At 41.9% G+C, this 19,794-nt stretch overlaps 1 protein-coding gene across 2 annotated transcripts in view; it reads right to left on the reverse strand.

The window, feature by feature from the left end:
• Positions 1-19,794, reverse strand: part of LOC118090829 (uncharacterized) — a 43,053-nt gene that overhangs the window by 9,505 nt on the left and 13,754 nt on the right. The window contains exons 9-17 of one of the 2 annotated variants that reach the window (XM_060279707.1): positions 19,219-19,339; positions 17,432-17,563; positions 16,476-16,577; positions 15,102-15,237; positions 13,665-13,875; positions 12,371-12,469; positions 9,943-10,228; positions 8,800-8,916; positions 5,898-6,040 (exon numbers count right to left, since the gene is read on the reverse strand). In XM_060279707.1, the coding sequence (XP_060135690.1) occupies positions 5,898-6,040; positions 8,800-8,916; positions 9,943-10,228; positions 12,371-12,469; positions 13,665-13,875; positions 15,102-15,237; positions 16,476-16,577; positions 17,432-17,563; positions 19,219-19,339 (1,347 nt within the window). Of the gene's footprint in view, positions 1-5,897; positions 6,041-8,799; positions 8,917-9,942; positions 10,229-12,370; positions 12,470-13,664; positions 13,876-15,101; positions 15,238-16,436; positions 16,578-17,431; positions 17,564-19,218; positions 19,340-19,794 lie in introns of both variants that reach the window. The other variant, XM_035127078.2, reaches the window with a different exon arrangement.

Here is a 19,794-nt window from a genome sequence, read left to right on the forward strand (position 1 = left end):
TCCAGCCTGGGCAGACTCCGACGGGCTTTGGGCTTTTTGGCTATGAAAAATAGGAGTTTGATTGCTGTGACAATTCCCACCCCGAAAAGCCAATTTCCCTATTGATACTCACGTCGCAGCGCGCTGCCTTCTTTTCCTGAAGCTTGATCACCTCGCGACAACAGGAGAAGAAAATCTTGGAAAACAACCCCCACGGCCGTCTGGATCCTGTTTGTTTTCCCTGTGTGGTCCCGCTAAGGATCCCAGTTAGGCCAGAACTCCAGGGACAGTCGGGGAAGGGGATCCCCCCTGCAAATGGCTGGGTGCGCTTGGGCTCCCCAACCACGGCGCCCCAAGAGTACGGCTAAACGGAGTCTCCTGGCTGGCTCGCCATATTGTTATGAAAAATGTACCCCAAAATGCGTTGCCTTTTAAGAAGGGCAGACGCGGGTCGGAAGCTCCAAAATTTGCACTAAGTTCAGCTCCGCCGGGAAAATGACAGAGACCACACGATGCTGTCAGGAAAAACAAACTGATCCCTTTATTGCAGAATGCAAAGCTACAGCTGTAGGGTCCCTGCCTCTGGAAAGAAGGAAGGAACCCCGGGAAATGGTAAGAACCCCCTATATACCCTCCTGTTCCTGCATGGAAATCTCTGGACTGCGAGGGAGGGGGAGACAAGGGCGGTGGGTGGGAGATCGGATTAGCTGGGTGCGGAGATGACTTTTCCTTTCAGATGGAGAGATGTCAATCTCTCTTCTCCTGTCGTTGATGGTACTCCCCTTTGTTTTGACAGGTGGGCAATCCTTCGAGATGGGCGCAGGAGTGGAGCGATTTCCTGACGATTTCCATGAGGTAATTTTGGCAGGTGTTTTCCTTGAGGCCGCGGAAAGATGGACTATGGCATGTTTAATTTGAATAAAGTTGTCAAGCTAATCTTTCTATTGTCCGTGTCTTCCTTCGTTGGGTATGGGACGGTGATGGGGAGGTTTCAGGGGGGCTTGGGGTCAGAGAAGGGTTGCACAGAAAATAAGTATGGAAAACATTTCTAATACATCCTGACGTATACAGTTCTAAAATATAAAACAGTGATTTTCTAATACAAAGAGATACTAACAAACCTATTTTCTAATACAGAGGAACACTAGTCTAATTAATCAAGAGTAATACTGAGGTTGTGGTTAGGTTCTTAGGCATATAGGGAGGGACGCCTTTCAAGGGATATGAGGGGTTTCTCACATTTAAGGCACATAAGGCCAGCAGACATATAATCACAAGAAGCAAGCATATAATTACGAGAAGGTAAAAGTTCATAGCAAGTTTGTATAAGGTTTGTATAAAATGGTAAGGCTGTATAAAAATGGGCTGCGTTACTTGGTGGAGTTTATGATAATTGTCTGTGATAATTGTCTAGGCGAGGGTTGCATATGCTTGTCCTTAGGCGAAGGGGAAATGCAGAGTTTATGTTGGATTTTAGGAGGTGTTTGAATATGTTAATCCCTGCGGAGGGGGTGCGGGTCTCTGGAGGGAAGGAGAGCCAAGCTGTGGCGGCGAAATGGTGGTGCGAAGGACTCTGGGTAGCCGTAGCTGTCAAGCTGTGGTTACCCCTCTCTGTTCATTAATAATGGTGTCCTGCAACCCCCCCAATATGATTTTATAACAAACCCATAGGTGAGTAGATCAGATCACCTATTTTTTAATTTGGATTCCTGTCTCCCTCTCTGTTCTCGTTAAGGACTCTCACAATTTTAAGTTCAGAAAATTCAAGTGCTATTCTTTCAAGTTTTTTTAAGCATATATTTTAGATCCTTCACACTGAAATCTTACATGCTCTTACCTAGGTGTCACCCCCAGAGTGTAGGACTTATTTCTGAGTTAACAGTGCAATCCCGTATGTGCATGTTGCTCAGTTCAGTAAGGTCTTCCTAGTACTTTCTGGTTTCCCTTTTAACAACAGTCCTGAATTCAATGATAGATAGATAGATAGATAGATAGATAGATAGATAGATAGATAGATAGATAGATTAGATAAATGTAGGTTTGCTTTTGGGCCCTGGTCATTAATTTATTTTACTGACCATTTTAGCTTCTCTCATATTTTAGTCTTGTCCACCAACAGACATACTTTAAATCAGGGGTCAGCAACCTTTTTCAGCCATGGGCCGGTCTATCCCTCAGACCATGTGGTGGGCCGGACTATATTTTTTGGGGGGGAAATGAACAAATTCCTATGCCCCACAAATAAATGCATTTTAAATAAAAGCACACATTCTACTCATGTAAAAACACGCTGATTCCTGGACCGTCTGCAGGCCGGATAGAGAAGGCGATTGGGCCGCATCTGGCACACGGGCCTTAGGTTGCCTGCCCCTGCTTTAAATTAATGGAAATAAAAAAGGTGTTTGAAATACTTAACTAAGTACTCAAAGCACTTCACTTACATTATCTCAGAAATCTTTACAACAGCACTGAAGAGAAGGCTTGTGTGATGTCACGGTCTGGCTGGATGCAGAGGAGTGGTGGGAGGCGGCACCAGCTAGGTAATTCCCAAGGGAACCCCCAGGGGAAGAAGACTCAGAGCCAGGGGACTGGTGGTGGGATGACAATGAGTGGGAAGAGGGAACAGGCTGGGAGGAGGAGGTGTCAGAAGCAGAAGAGGTAACAGGGTGAGCAGGAAGAGGCTTTGGCAGAGAGCAGTTCAGACTCTGAGGCTGGAGAGGAGGTTGGCCAAGAGGCAGAGTTAAGACAGGCTGCTGAAGAACCTAGGGGGTCTCCCCATCCTGCTGTGACCAACTCCCCCCACCCCACCCCCCTGTCTCCAAGAAAACTCAAGAGAAATGAAAAGAGCAGAGCAGAGATCGGTTGTATTCAGACGCAGTTTGTAACTGTTTGGGAAAGATCCTGGAGAGGAGGAGCCTTAGAGAGCGGTAGGAAGGCAGGGACCTTCAGTCCTTGCAGCTGCCTCAATGGGGGCAAGACCTACTGGGAAGAGAGGCTGTTTTGGTTTCTTTGAATAAAGAGTTAACTTCACTAACATTGTGATTTTTATTGCTGACCTATGCCTGACTCTGGCTCCTGACATGCAATTATACTTGAATTATAGATTGGGGCGGGGGGGGGGGGTAACCACATGCAGAGCTGACATTTTGTTTTACTTTTGAACTAGTGCAAACCACTTTATAAGTGCTTATGTTTTGCTTTAAAGTTTACTATAACCAAAACAAGTATTAGAACACTGAGTGAAATTAAACATCCTATTACAAATATTCCATCTGTGCAAGCATTGCAGTTTTCCAGATGGAACAATAGCCCCTCCCCTCATGTGCTGTTTAGAGGGTACTCCCACCTCACCCCAGAGCCAGTTATGGGGGGGGGTGTAGGGGGAGGAGATGTGGTAGGTGAATCTCACCCTTTGTTTCTGATATCAAATTAGTTGAATTAAATTCACACTTTCACTGAATCATTTGCAATATTCAGTGTGGCTGTGAAGCCCAGAAAGGGTATTTTAAGATAAGCAACCCAAAGGTTTTTACTTTCTCTTGAATGTTGTTCCATATCTTTGGTGTCTTTTACGGCTCTTAAACAACCATTACTTGACATATCATGGTTCATACTTAGATTTGTTCCTTCTTGTCTAGAATCCAAAACTCATTGTCTATGGTTTTTTTAAAACCCTACTCTTCATTGTGCAAATACATACTTCTCCAGTTTGCAGTAAAATAGAAGGTGAGAGGGGCAAATATCTGCTTCATCAGCACTGCAGTTTTTGTCTATTGTTTGTTGTTTATAACTTGATTTTCTACTGAAGATGAATTTCTTGCTAAATGATATTGGCAACAGCTAGTTATGCAATGCACAGTGCTGGCTCACTGTTCAGGCACTTCACTAATGAATGTGGGTCGGTCCTGTCTTTATACCTGCTGACTGAAGGCACAGTATGTACCGGTATTATTTTTCCTCATGCAGTAGCTCTGAGGGAAACTTTTACTGATTCAGATAAGATCTTAATGACTCTGCACCAATCCAACACACAACCTCTGCAGAGAGAGCTTTTTGTCACACCAAATTAAAAAGTTGCTAGCCAGAGACCATATGAGATTAATCAGTAGAGGGAAGCAGGCAGCACTTGAGGATGCTGAAAGAGAATACTGGACACAAAAAGGTCTATAAAGGATGGCTTCAGTCTGGATAAATCCCAGTCACCCTTTGCATGCCTTTAAAACGGGGGTAGTTGTGTGGCCTCAGATATTGCTGACCATGGCGATAATGGGAGTTGTAGTCCAACAACATTTGGAGGACCACAGGTTAGTGCAGAGGAGAGGCCAAGTTGGTAGCTTTTCTCCTAAGCTCTGTATTGCAGGCTATGTACTCTTCTGCAGAATAATGGCAGCTTTAAAATGCCATCAAGTTTCTGAAAAGTTGTCTGTACATAGCCTCAGACTCTCTCCTTGCCATTGTAGTAGCCTATGATCACAGTGGGAAAGTCAATTCCCTCTGCGAATTTACCTTAAGGTTAAGCCTGTACATTCAGCTGAGAGATTTCTCATCAATATATGAGGTGATGTCCCATCTCTACCTCACTGCTGCTGCTTTGGAATGGAATTCATTTATACAGATAGGGAACTTGGTTTTTCAGCCAGAAAGCAGAAAAGAGATGCTGCAACTGAGGCAAACTGTTTTCAGGAGGTGAATTTACTGTATATTCCTGCGTAGAAGACTACTTTTTAACCCAGTAAAATCTTCTCAAAAGTCGGGGGTTGTCTTATACACCTGGTCATATTTCTTATACGGCGAGTATATCCCAAATTCTATATTTTAACTGGAAAAGTTGGGGGCCTTAAACGCCCAGTCGTCTTATACACCGGAATATACGGTATATTGTGCGGAGATTGACAGTTGCTTGATTATGTGATATACCGTAAGTTTCCTAGAACTAAAGGTCTGTTTTTTCAAGTTCTTCTAATCATTTATATTAGCTTAATTTGATGCTGATAAGCTTGTTTGCTAAAGAAGCCCTTTCCAGATTTATGCTGCCTTTGTTTTGAATATTTGTTTGATACTCTATCAAAGTGTATACAGGCAAATGCAAGTATTTCATGAGAAAGAGCAACACTACCAGCTGGATTGTCATTCTTTCTTGTGTAAGGAATCATACCTGTTTCCTAAACTAACAAGAATGTACATAGGAGATTGTAACTTTTGAATAAGTACTTTATGTAATAAAACATTATTTCTTGTTTCTGAACTTCTCTATTAATTCTTCTGATGCTTGACTTATATAAACTGTACTTTTATATAACTTTCTGAATTTCTCCTTTCTCTCATTAAAAGCTATACTGCCCTCCTCATCCCCTCTCTCTGCTGTGTTGCTTTGTCACAACAATTCTTCAAATAATTTGCTGGTTTAGCCCCATAGACAAGGTTAGATGGGAACATGGATGGAGCTGAGCTTCAGGCAATGGCCATCCACACTGTGCAAGCAAGGTGCAAGATCGTTTAAGAAAAAGTTGAATAAATACAGGGCTAAGATGCAACCCTGTTTTACCCCTTTGTTGGCAATGATTTCGGGGGTTAGCTTGCCTGACTAGGAGCATCTCACCTGACAGCACATAGAAGATCTCAAGAATATTACATGGCACATTAAAACTAAAGTAGCCTTTAAAACCGTGTGCCCTTAAATTTTAATTGGTGTGCTGTATTTTAGCTCCACACACACACACCAATTAAACTACTGTGGATTTTAAACTATTAATTAAAACTTTGAATCCTAACACCAGAAAGAAACTGAAACAACTTCAAACTTCCACCACTCTGTGAAAGTGTCATCATATGATCTACCAAATTATCTATTATGATGGGCTGCAACAAACCACATTTAAAGCTATGTATCACAGGCATGTCTACACAGAGTAAAATACCTCAATCTATAATCAGGGGGTAAGTGGTAGCCCCTGTTGTAATTGTTCCTTGTCAGGGCAATCTGCTTTTGAAGATCTTTCACTGATTTGCTGTATCCATTGAAAATGTAGTTGGCAAAGAGCAGCTTTCCTTGAATGTACATCTGCCAAAAATACATAAAACATCAGCCTGTAAGTAGAATGCAAAAGCTGCCTTTGAGGAGACATACAGGAGAATGGGACTCAGTTTTGTCTGGAGCCACATTACAAATTTTAAATTCATCAGCAGGCCATATCACACCATCATGAGTCATCCTGCTCACCTGCTGAACTGACTGCCCAGAACTAAATACAATATCACAGCTTTACTCAGCACTGGAGAGACCCGGCACCTTCATAAACCTTGGCTAAGATGCCTCCATCACTGGCATTCTTCTGTATTGTAGCATGAGCTAATGTTTAGTTTGTCACCTGCAATACATTGTTAACCTTTTTAGATCAACTGTTTTCAGCTGGGCATTTGCCATCTTGCTCCTGGGGTAGTTAATTTTGTTTAGTGGCAGGCCAGTAATCCAGCTCATTAAGATTTGCTGTTTTTAGCCAATTGTATGTTTCATGCTCTAGGCTACACAAGTTTCTCAGCCAGCTTGCAAAAAGAGACACCTTCTGCTTCAGGTTGGTAACCCATTTATCTTGAGTACAGGTGATGTGGCTTGCTTATGAGTAGATATGCACAGGATTGTCAAATGCGGGGCAGCCTGGGCAGATTCGGGTCTGCATTTATGGAAACCCTCTCAAACAAAGGAGTCCTGAAAGCTTTTGATGTTGTCCTCTAGAGAGAGTTTTAATTGAAATGTAAAAGTTGAGGAAACTGAAACAGGTATCTTGAATAATGTTTGGGTTGATCACTTCCATGGGATAGTTTCAAGGATTTCTTTTATCCTAATGTAGCACAGTTTGGGGAGAATGTTTCTTTACCTGCATAAAAAGAGGCAGCCCTGCATTCTAGAAGAATGGTCATAGCTCAATGGCTGAGTGCATATTTTGCAGGCAAAAAGCCCAAGGGCCAGTCCCTGGTATCTTCAGTTCGGTTGGGACAGACCCCTGTCTGGAAACCTGGAGAGCTCCTGCCGGAATACTGAGCCAGGTGGATCAGTGGCCTGACTCTGTAAAAGGCAGCTTCCTATATTCTCAACTAACACCAAGAGAAACAATTGGCCTACTTTGACAGTTGATTGGGAAAAAGCAATCAAGTGCAAAAGGCCTTTCATCAGTTAAGGTAATTGATTCAGGTAAGTCAAATTTGAAAAGACTGTGCACAAACCAGAAGACAGATGACACTATATTTCTGCTCTTTCATGACACATATTTTATTCACAACAATCGATTATTATAAAACACTTGGTATTTGTCAGTTTGTAAAGACTAAGCTATATTGTGACAATTGTTTTCACATAACTTTTCCTTTTTTTAACTCGTGCTCCCCAGTTTGCACAAACATTCATAATAACCCTGGAAAACCATATATTTTACGAGACCTACTTCCTCACCGAGTTGAAATTGAGGAGTCAACTGTAGTGGTTCAGAAACTGAAGTAATTTGCAAATAGGAAGTAGCTGCAACAGATTAAAATGGAAGGGAAATCTCGTTTTATAGATTAACAAATCTAGGATGTAGGTGGACAGGGGCCCTCTGCTGGACAAACTTAGAAGTTACAGTTGCTTAGAGGTGACTGCAGAGAGATATTTTGCTTGCTTGCTTGTTTCTTGGAGAGGAATACAATATGCTAGCATGTAAAAATACCCTTCAGGTGAGTCCAATGCACTCATTTATTTATTTGCTTCTGGGAGAGCAGGTATACACTGCTTACTGGATACAGGCATACAATGCCCAATGGAATAAGTGCTCATTAGTAACCATGGAGAAGACGTCCAGTTGCCCCAGTAAGAATAAACCTTACTCTCAGTCCTGGGAAGTATTTGTCCTGCCACTTCAGAGTATTTCAAACATGTCCCTTGCATTGGGAAGGGATCATGCCAGCTATTTCGTTCTTGCTTCCGTTAGGTTCCACAATCCACATTCAGAAAATAAGGTGGAGGAGTCACCTTCCTAGAGTTCATATCATTTGCTGAGAACAAATTTTAGGCTGATTCACTATAGTGCTTCCATCTCTCCCCCTTTACCTATCTATTTAAAATAGTGAGAGAATAGAGAGATATTTGCCTTAGTTCTCAGATCAGAAACATGAGCAGTTGTTCTTACCAGACCCCTTTGAGGGAGAAACTGGAATTTTATGTCTTTTTCCAATCAGTGCCATATCTTTCACTATTCTGCAGAACGAAACCATTCATCCTTATGTTCCAATTGTTGTGATGGCACTGATCCCAATGGACAAGAGGAAGATGTCAGCAATGTCTTTGTGCTACATCGCCATTTGCTACAAAATGGGGAATGGACTGTCTTGAACAGGCTTCCCCAAACTAAGGACTATGAGGCTCATTTATGCGGCCCCCGGCAACTCCTGCCGCCTGCTGCTGCCGCCGCTCGCTCTCACCAGCACGGTGTGGCACGGCTTCCCACTTCCGGGTTGCTGGAGCATCAGAAATAGCCTGTGCGCATGCGCAAGCGTTATTTCTGACGCACTTCTGGGCCAGAGGAGGCCCATGCGCATGTGCACAAGCTATTTCCGGTGTTCTGGCAACCCAGAAGTGCGCCAGAAATCGTGTGTGTGCACACGTATGGGCGCGCTCCGGCCTGCAGCACGATTGGCGCTGGCGGCACCAACCCTCGGCAAGATAAGTTTGGGGACCCCTGGTCTTGAACGAAGAACATAAGAAGTAGAGTCCAGCCATAGGATCTGGAAGCCATTTGCTCAGTATGAGTTGAAAGGACCTGGATGTGCGACAGGAAGGTTATAACCTACCAAAAACATGCCAGGAGCAATATTATGCCTTTTCACTAGTAGTGATCCACAGTGGCCTGTAAACTCATCTGCAGACCCAATATCGTATTTGAGTAGGCGAAAAGAGTCTAGGTGACCCTACAAAAACAAAGACAGCATCATTATAAGACTAGGTCAACAATAGCAATAATAAATCTTATTCTACCAGATGTCAGAGCACAATGTTCCCATTGAACAAGTCAGCATTAAAGGAATTGAATTATTCAGCTATTTACTGCTCACCCTGGCAAGTGGCCCAAGTACATTTAACTTAGTGATGGACAAGCCTAATTGTCAGAATGTCCCTCTGATGTACTCCCACCTTACCAAAAAAAAAGGGGGGGTACTACTGTTAATTTAGATCTAGTGTGTACTAGGGAAACAGCAGCAGCATTCATGCTCAGAAAAAACTCACCCATCTTAGGGCTGTCATATTTTGAAGAGCAAAAAAGAGGACACATTTGCCAACTTCTACTTTTAACTATGGATCGCTAGGACGACTCATTTTACATACCCATGAAAAAGAGGTCATATGACAACCCTAGGCTTGTACCCCAATCCACAAATAATGTAAATGGAGGTTTCGTGGCATTAAACTCCTATGCCAACAACCCAATTTCTCTGTACTTGTAAGAAGTCAAAAATATAAAATGAAGCAATTTTTTCACACCAAGATGTTATTCAAAATCATCTTGCTTTTACATCAGTCATCGGCCCAGTTCAAATGCAATACTAAGTTATACCATGGCTAAGTGTGAACAAGCAAGCAGGTGGGTACTCACAGGAAAATATCCCTCCCCATTTCCTGTTAATGCCATGCTACCTGGACCTAAACCATGGTTTCACTTAGCTTTACATCCAAACTTGGGCTCATGGTTTGTCTGGGGAACAAACCAAGAACAAATGTTGGTTACAGCTCATGGTTTGTGTGGAGCAAGACAAACCATAAACTTAGGTTTGGACGTAAGACTAAGCCACCCACAATTTAGCTCTGGCTAGCATGCCAGCAGGACAATGAGGCACCTGCAATTTTTGTGTGTTCATGCTTCGCCATAGCTTGGCTGAGTGTCAACAGGTGAACTGGGTCACTGATGCGATTAAGACACCAACACCCGAGAGCCCTACCTGTGTACATGGCATACTCCTGTTCTTGTTCTTTCTCTCATAGAGCTGCTCTAGGTGCTTATCTGTGCTGGGGTCATAATCTGCCGCTCTCACTGAAGTAGTCACACAGACCACAGTGATCTGCTCTGAGGAAGACACCTGGTTGTTAATAATGTGGTCGTATTCCAGGTCTGTAACATATGGAATCTGATGGTTGCTGCATCTGCATATCCTCACTTCATCTCCCAGCATCATTCTTCGAAGGACTACAGGGCAGGCACTGTGTGATGCAGTACATGCCTTTTCACTGTCATGAGAAAGCAGTGGTAAAAAGGAGCATAAGTTGGAGTGCGAATGAACTGAAGTAACAAAACTTTAACCAGCTTACACTTACTTGATCTACCTAACAAAGTCTCTCTGTTTCCCAGGTAATTCAAAAGGCTGCTGCAAAATCATATCATTGTTTTTGTCATCATTATGCTTTTTCTCTACAACTTTTAATGTGCCTTTTGGGATCAGCTATTTCCTTGAGGGCTATCCAACATTTTGTCGCTAACTGTAGCTCTTCTGTTTAGTTATTCATTTAATTAACATTGCAAAGGGGCTTACAATATTTTGCTCTAGATCCCTATAGTTTTCAAGGGTCCCTGAAGACACTGAATGACACTGAAGCCAACTTAAGTATGTGTGTACTGTATATACATTCTGTCTGTCTCCTTCTCATCCTCACATCTTTGAACACGTTGTTGTTGTTGTTTAGTTGTGTCTGACTCTTCGTGAACACACATACCTATAAACAAATTTCTTGGTAAATTGCCTTTTTAGTATTTTTGCTTTGTAATGATGTCTATTACTATTTTTTATATCCTTTAACCTTAACCTCCTTGCTAGTTATTTAAAAAACAAATCCTACCACTGTGCTCAAAAGGGAGACCTCCAAAATGATTCCCAAGCTGTGCACCTGGTCCTTCAGGGGCACAGTTACCTCATTCAGGAGCAGGGAGTCCCCCCACACCTTCCCACCCCATGTACCCCCAAAACAGTACTACTGTATTGTCAGGATTCAACCTCAATCTGTTAGCTGCCATCCATCCTCCAACCACCTTCAGACACTCACCCCAGGCGCTTCACTGCCTTCACTGGTTCAGATTTGAAGGAGAGGTAGAGCTGGGTATCATTTGCATACTGGTGAACACCCAGCCCAAACCTCCTGATGATCTCTCCCAGTGGCTTCATATGTTAAAAAGCATGGGGGAGAGGACGTAGCCCTGAGGCACCCCACAATTGAGAGTCCAGGGTCTGAACACTCATCCCCCATCACCACTTTCTGGACATTGCCCAAGAGGGAGGAGTGAAACCACTGTATAACAGTGCCCCCAGCCCCCAACTCCTCTAGACAGTCCGGAAGGATGTCATGATCAGTGGTGTCAAAGGCCGCTGAGAGATCCAGCAGGACAAGGATACAGCTTTCACCTCAGTCCCTGGCCCGCCAGAGATCATCAACCAGCACGACCAATGTAGTTTCAGTCCCATGATGAGGCCTAAATCCCGACTGGAAGGGACCTAAATGGTCCACATCCTCCAGGCGTGCCTGTAGTTCAGCAACCACCCGCTCAATCACCTTGCCCACACTTCTTTTCTCCTTGCATTGTTGTACAAATAAACCCGGAGTCCTGACTTTAGCTGAAATCCATGGTTTTCTAAAGGTATAACTGTGTCGACAGCACTTTGATGCTCTTTCTGATCCTTCAGAGCAGAAGAACTAGCCAAACTAGTACTGTATAAAGAAAACTCCTAGCAGATGTTCTTTGTGTGGATAAACTGGCTGAACAAGTTCTGAAGACAGCTTCGAACAAAAATTGGGTAAGACGCTGAATAAATAGTGGTAAGGTCCTGAAGTGTGTAAGACACAAATGCTTATTTCTGTGGAAAAACAAGAACAACTTGCTTCCAAGACTACCAGAACTGAATCTAGCACTGTTACAGTGATAACATTACAAATGTAAGGAAATATTGGTCGCTTGCTGCAGAGGAAAAGCGCTGCTTTCTTCACATTCCTAGTTGAGATTGCAACTTCAGAATCCAAGTAAACATAGTAAAATGTAGGCCACTGGATTGCAAGCAGATCAATTTTAGTCTATTTTACAAAGATGAAATATTGTTGGAGGGTACAGAACCATGTATGCTCTCCTGAACTCCTTGGAGGAAAAGTGGAAAATATAACATAATAAATAGAATAATAAATATATAATATACATAATGCAAAGCTATTCTAAATTGATCTAATTGTCATATTTTCCTTACTTCTCCAAAGTAAAAATACTATAAAATCATCTGAATATATATTTGAGTCATTCTTAAAACATATGCTCCAAATAATATAAATGACATTTAAAGAATCTTAGTAAGTCTTCAAAGAACATAGTAAATGGTATTTAGTTTTACTTACTTTGCTTTGTGAGAGGTTTGGAGTGTGTCATTGTTTACATCAAGGTGAGCTGTGAGTGGTTTATTTGTTCTGAAAATGCTGCTCAATAAATGAGAGTCTCTGCAAGAGAAAATAAACACACAACAGTTTTTCTGCAATTCTAAGGGATCTATGCTGATATGCAATGTAAACCCATTTCTAATGACTGTTTCATACAATGCAGCATATGTGGGGAACCTCTGGCCTTCCAGGTGTTGTTGAATTCCAAGTCCCATCATCCCCAGCCAACATGGTCAATATTAAAAGATAATGGAAGCTGTAATTCAGCATACAGGGTGCAACAGATTCCGCACCTCTGCAGTATCGTTTTAGTAGGTACACGCTGCATATTCAGCACGTTAGAATTCCTAAAACACTTAATCAGAGCAGTATAAGATCCCAGTATAAAGGAAGTTGTTCCACTCCTCTCTGGTGATTTATCAGTTGAGCTTATGTGTGCTGTGGTTAATTCATGACCCAATTTTTAGCATGCACCTATCTTAATTAAGGGACGCGGGTGGCACTGTGGGTTAAACCACAGAGCCTAGAGCTTGCCGATCAGAAGGTCGGCGGTTCGAATCCCCGCGATGGGGTGAGCTCCCGTTGCTTGGTCCCAGCTCCTGCCAACCTAGCAGTTTGAAAGCATGTCAGAGTGCAAGTAGATAAATAGGTACCGCTCCAAGCGGGAAGGTAAACAGTGTTTCCGTGTGCTGCTCTGGTTCACCAGAAGCGGCTTTGTCATGCTGGCCACATGACCTGGAAGCTGTACACGGCTCCCTTGGCCAATAACGCAAGATGAGCGTCGCAACCCGAGTCAGTCACGACTGGACCTAATGGTCAGGGGTCCCTTTACCTTTTTATCTTAAGAGGATTTGGAAACTAAACTCATCGCTTCAAAAAAGAATTAATACAGTATTTCAACATTTTACATCTGCCCCTTTGGAATATTTTCTCAATTTATTTTCCTTTACCCAGCACAAAGTTTTAAAATTAACTTTAATAAAAGAAAAGTAATATTCTGAGCAAATTGGGAAATTTATCCACTAGTGCAATGAGGCTTTTCCTTGGTCCCTGCCTGCCCCCAGCCAAATTGGCTTGGCAGCTTGCAGGCAGAGGAGAGGGGGGAATCGTTCCATCTGGCAAACTGAAACGCTTGCACTGAAGAAAGGGTCGTCATAGTGCTACATCAAATTCCTAAATATATTCACAGAATGGTGAAGTATTTACTCTCCATTGCAAAGGGAGTTGGTAGGCATTTGACTTCTTGTGCTTTTACCTGTAAGAACCAGGTGACACACCTTTAGTGGGGCCACAAGACGGAACAGACTGGAAAGGAGGATGGTTGCCTGGTGTAGGGGTCTCCCTGTCATTCTCTTTTCCCTGCTCTGTATGGAAGCCAAGGAAAGCACCCGCATGTTGTGTTTTGCACCGTCTGCCAGCAATCCGAGGGAAGGCTGAGGTTCTGTGTGTGTGTGGTGAGCTGATTTCTGAAATGCAACAATACACCACCAAGGCAACAAACTTAAAAAAGGCCTTAAGCTCACATATAAGACAGCTGACTTAGATGCATGTGGAATTTAGTTAACTGTGTGAGCACAACTGCACATCACAAGAACTGAAAGTGCAAAGCAAAATGTTCCCTTCAAGTGGAGTCCTTCCCATTCATACAACTTCCAGGAAATATTGTTTTAAGAAGTTAAGAGTATAAAATACCTTTTTATACACTTAAGAAATAATTGCAACCAAATGTTAATTTTTATTATTTATAACGCTTAGTGTTTCTGTACTGTGAAAAGGAAGAACTTTGAAAATAGCTACGAAAATTAACATCACATTTTGATCAAGCAAGACATCTGCTTCCAATAAAACGCTGGCCAAAGGAAAGACAATGTTCATAGACCACATTGCACTCTGCTTCTCTGCTTCCCCTAGGCTCAAGCTTCCACCAGCGCTTCACCTCTTTGCTCTGGTGTAGAGAAATTGTCCCAGTTCTTATCTTCTAGCCTAGTGAGGGTGAACCTTTTGCCTTCCAGGTGTTGTTGGATCCAATTCCCATTAGCCCTAGGCAGCATGACAAATGATCAGCTCAAACTCAAGCTAAGAACACAAAGTGTTCTTCTGCTATATATGGTGAGTGCCCTGGAGATGTAGGATAAGGAAATACCGGTATTCCTGTTTCTCCTGTCAATACAATAGGCTGTGGAACTAAGGGAAATGAAATCACACACAGAATACTGGCTTAGTTCACACATGTATACATATATCATGTGGGGTTATTTTTAATCAATCACACATGACTATGTGATGTATGTATTTTCATGTATACATAAATGAAAATAATTAGTACCAAAAGTCCAATCTCAAAGCATACCCTGCAAACAAACTAATGAAATGTGAAATCAATGGTTATAGGAAAGTGTACCTTTCAGATTAAAAATGTAAAACAAGATAAAGCAGTATATAATTTCATTAAGTGATTTCATATTCCCTTTTTGCAAAGCAGATGCAGCTGTTAGGTTAATATCACATTAACAGATACAAATGCAGATGAACTGTAATGTTTAGTCTATACATACTGATTATAATTTTAAAATATATTTAAATACCCAATGCCAAAAATATAAACCCTGTCATTACTTATTTCATCATTCCTCTGAATTTAGAAGTGTTAGCATCCTCTTTCAATACTTATGCTACTAAATTAAAGACTGACCTAAGGCTATCCGGTAATATTCCATCCAGTCTTCTAGGACATTCTTGATTTTACATCTCAGCACTTTTAATTCTCTGGTAGGGTTGTAGTCTTTGACATGGCTTAGATCCCCTTCTGGAATTCTAGGTATTCTCTCCTGTGGTAATTTTTAAAATCAGAAATCAGATCAAATTCTGAGCAGCACAACAAAGAAAAAGCAATAAAAGTAATAAGGGACCTGATAACAATAGAATGGCTGGTACAAACATTCCCAGAAGATAAAAACTAAATAAAGGTTCTAGCAAAGCAGTCTGAACCTGGAACCTAAAACTGAACAGTGTGCCATAGTGGTTAGTCAGACCTGGGAGACCAGGGTTCCAATCTCTACTTAGCCATGAAGCTTGCTGGGAGTCACTGTCTATCATCCTAACCTACCTTACAGAGGAGTTTCAATGATAATATGGTGAGGGGGTGGGGAGAATTATGTACACCGCCTTTATCTCCATGGAGGAAAGGCAGGGTATAAATATGATGTCACATATAAAATACATAACAAAAAGTCAACATGTGATCCTTTATGTGGCTGGTATTCTCTTCCTTGTTCTCAGCTGCTTTGTTCCACTTTCCATTCTCTTGGCCTATATTTCTGTTCTATTCTATTGCCTCCACTTGATCCCACCTCAGCTTCTGCTTTTCCCACATGTTATCTCCTAATCTGCCTGCTTCATTCTTTCCTTTGTCCCTTCACCTCAAACCCTTGCTTCCTTCCCTTCTCCTTTCAGTTCATCAAAGTACAACCCATCAAATGGGAGGAATATGTACAAAGTCATAGACATGACCAGTAGACCAGTAGGCAACAATCTTGGCTGGCTTCAACTTGTATTTCCTTTCTCTTGGCCCCTGCTTCTTCTGTCTTGTGGCCCCCTTTGCTTCTGCCCTTTCTCCTTCTTTCCATCCTCAGTTATCTCCCCGCCCTCTTATTTATATTTATTCAGTCTCCTTTCTGCATTTGCAGGTATGTGGAATCTTTTTGTGTCACCCAAGCTTCCAGTAAACAGCTGCAAATATTGTACATCTGCCTTTCATTTCTATTGGGTTGGTCAAGACATATTCTTACGTTATTGTGAAATAAGGAATCAAAGCTACATTAGCTGAAGGGGCATTTTGCATACAAGTTTTATGGTGTTAAATCAGCATAACAAAATAAATTGTAGCAAAATACGCTGCTGTTAAATCAGCATAACAAAAATTGTAGCAAAATATGCTGCTGTTACAGTATCCTAGTGGGTGGGCAAAGGCAGAGGAAATGTTAGAAAAAAGTAAGCTGTAGCAGTGTGAAAATAAAATTACATTTACCGTACTTATTTTAATATTGAGTTTCTGACAGCTGATTACTTCTTTTTTAAGAGATTTTTTTGTCTCTTCTGTTTTGCCATGTGTTTTAGAAAAGCCTTTTACTGATGTAGATGGTAGATTAACTTCTGTGAATATCTTGCTCTAGAAAACCAAGAGAGAACAAACAACAGAACTTGCTTTAATTATGTGCAATCCATTGAGTTTCTACCCATTTTTCTTTCCTTCTTGTCCTATAATTTCCCATAGCTACATGACAAGCAACGAAACAGGTGAACCTTTTGTTTGGCAACTGCATCTGCTGTTGAATTGCTACCAGCCATGAAGCACATAACCCCATCAGAAAATAGCGGAAGCTAAATTCTGTGTGACTGACATCAGATTACCTGTAACCAAACAGCAATATACTTCTGTTTGGCTCCTGGCTGTGATGCGGTAGCTGCTTAAAATACTGCTATGTGCACCCCAATCTCCGAGCAGTGAGAGATTTCAGGGGTGCTGTCAGCACATACCTCAGGGTTGGTTTCCTTAAACTGTAGGTCACTGGAGACTGTGGTGTCTTTGTTATATTATGGGATGGTGGGAATTGGGAGTCCCTATCCCTGATGTAGGAGAAAATAATGTGGTAGTGTCTTCTCTATATTCATTTGTCTCACTATTGCACTTGCCTGGATACACGCAATCCACTATGACTCTAACATTTGTGTAGGGCTTCCAATATTATTCCCATAAATTTAAATATCAAGCTAATCCTGATTTTGAACTGAATGGAGAAGTCCATTTGCATGGAAACAGTATGCTGGAAACGGCCCTCTTCTATGTTATTCCTTTTGAAACTACTGTGCAACAAATATTTTATTTCTTGCACATCTTCTCGCAACCAAATTCTCCCACAACCAACCACGGAGAGCTATTATCTCCCTGCAACCTCCCTATAGGCTCTAGCCTGACTGGCATGTTGTGTGGGATTTTTTGCCTCATGAGCTATTGCACCATACCAGATTTTCTAACTGTGGACCAGCCACACCTCGCACCGGTGACAAAGACAAACGCACGCTTTCATGTCGCCACTTGTAAAGCAATCCAACAGCAAAGCGTCCTGCAACCTTCACAGTGATGCACTTGTTAACCTAGAGTAAGACATAAGAGATGTGTACTTCACAGTATTGTTCAGCTAGGAGATTTGCCAAAATGAAGATAGGAAGCCACAAGGGAAATCTGTCACTAACCAGAGAGCTCTTGTTTATGGTGTTCCAGTGCACCTCTCCAGGATACTCCATCCCACCTCCCTTCCCGCCTGATGTTCCATTCCTCCCCCAAAGCAGTTTGGTCCATTCAGCTCAGAATTGTCTATTCTGCTTTGACTGGCTTTGGGGTTTCAGACAGGAGAATTCCCCAGGCATATTACCTGAAGGTGCCAGGGATTGAACCTAGGGCCTTCTGCATGCAGAGCAGGTGTGATACAAATGAGCTATGGTGCTTTCCCAGAAATACTGTTGTGGGAATGCAGGAATCTGTCAACTACTGTATCATCAAAACCACTGGTCTATCTACTTCATTACTGTCAATACTGATTGGCAATGACTATCTAGGATTTCAGACAGGGTTCTCATCCAAGTCTACTTTGGACCTTTCAAATGCAGAGCAAGTTTTCTACCACACTCCTTTTAAAAAAAACAAACCCAGTGTCTGCAAGATATAATTGGGCACATATAATTGCAAGATATAATTAGGCTTCTGTACTTCTTGCCAGATGTAGGTTGCTGGGGTAGTTGTAGCAAGTACAGAGCATAGCTAGTTGCCAGGATTGCATAGGGTTGGGTTGCTAGATAAAGGGGTAAAATTTTATCTCTACTTCAAATCTTACATCATAGCAAGGAAAGGTCGAGTGCAAACATGACTTTTCTACTCTTGACAGTTTAAGAAGTGCTAGGTTAAGCATGTTACCTTAGGGGGAAAGGAAGGGACAGGAGCAAAGCAGTTCAGTTTTAAAGTAATGCAGTTTCCCACTTCTCTTCTGTTTTATTATTATTAGGCTTCTTAAGTCAGTTGTTACACAGATATCTCCAGGCAACTTAGGTAAAGGTATCCCTGATCATTAGGTCCAGTCGTGACCAACTCTGGGGTTGTGGCGCTCATCTCGCGTTATTGGCCAAGGGAGCTGGCGTACAGTTTCCAGGTCATATGGATCAGCATAACAAAGCCGCTCCTGGCAAACCAGAGCAGCACACGGAAATGCCTTTTACCTTCCCGCTTGGAGTGGTACCTATTTATCTACTTGCACTTTGATGTGCTTTCAAACTGCTAGGTTGGCAGGAGCTGGGACCGAGCAACGGGAGCTCACCCCGTCACAGGGATTCGAACCGCTGACCTGATCAGCAAGCCCTAGGCTCTGTGGTTTAACCCACAGCGCCACCTGCGTCCCAGGCAACTTACAACACACTTAAAAACATAAATATATTATAATAACTCATTCATACAAAAGCACATGTAATTTATAAAAATATGGATTTCATATATGAATATGATCCTGTTTTGTACCATGATGGCTCAATCTTCATTGTAGTGTTTGTGCTGCTTAATCTTGGGAAGAAGAAAATTAATTCAAAGTACCATTTTCTTCATTAAACTTCATTCCTCATTAATTTTACTGTGAGGTAGCTTAGGTAGTTAGCTACTTCTGTTAGCTGAATAATTTACAACACTGTAAATAACAGCATCCCCCAGAAGGAAAGCAGTACAGTATTAGAAAAAAGAATTGAATAAAAAAAAGAATAAATGCTACCTGCATAATAACTGGGTCATCAAGCTTCCCTTCCCCAGGCCATTTCCACTGGCGTAGTATTTCTCCATCTTTATTAGTCACCATGCCTCCTTCCTGATTAAATATCATTGCTATGCTGCTGCTGCAGAAACCAAAAGCCAGTTTTTCACGGTGCCATTTAGTAAAACATAATGGGTAACTCAAGCTGTCTACTTTGATCTTGGTGCTTTTAATTAACATAGTAATTTGCATATTTATTGCTTCGTCTATATTTTCATATAGCATTCAACACAGGTGTGCACAGTGGCTGTGAATGAAGAATCCAGCCTTAAGAGAGTCACAAAATTATTTCGTAACATAGCCATTGCTTTTTAACTGCAAAACATGAAGGTGCCTGGAAAACCCCATGTTAACACTGGTTCTTATTCTAGGCATACTTTACAGGAATCAATGACCTATCATATATATTATATCCCATTGTGGTATTATCCAAGGCAAAAAACCCACACTTTCATCTGCTAAGGCTATGATCCACAAATCAGTAGAGGCATGCTGCACAGCCTAGGCTGATAGGGTTAAACTAGGTGTGAAAGACTT

Source organism: Zootoca vivipara, chromosome 10 (assembly GCF_963506605.1).
Source record: "Zootoca vivipara chromosome 10, rZooViv1.1, whole genome shotgun sequence".
NCBI lineage: Eukaryota > Metazoa > Chordata > Lepidosauria > Squamata > Lacertidae > Zootoca > Zootoca vivipara.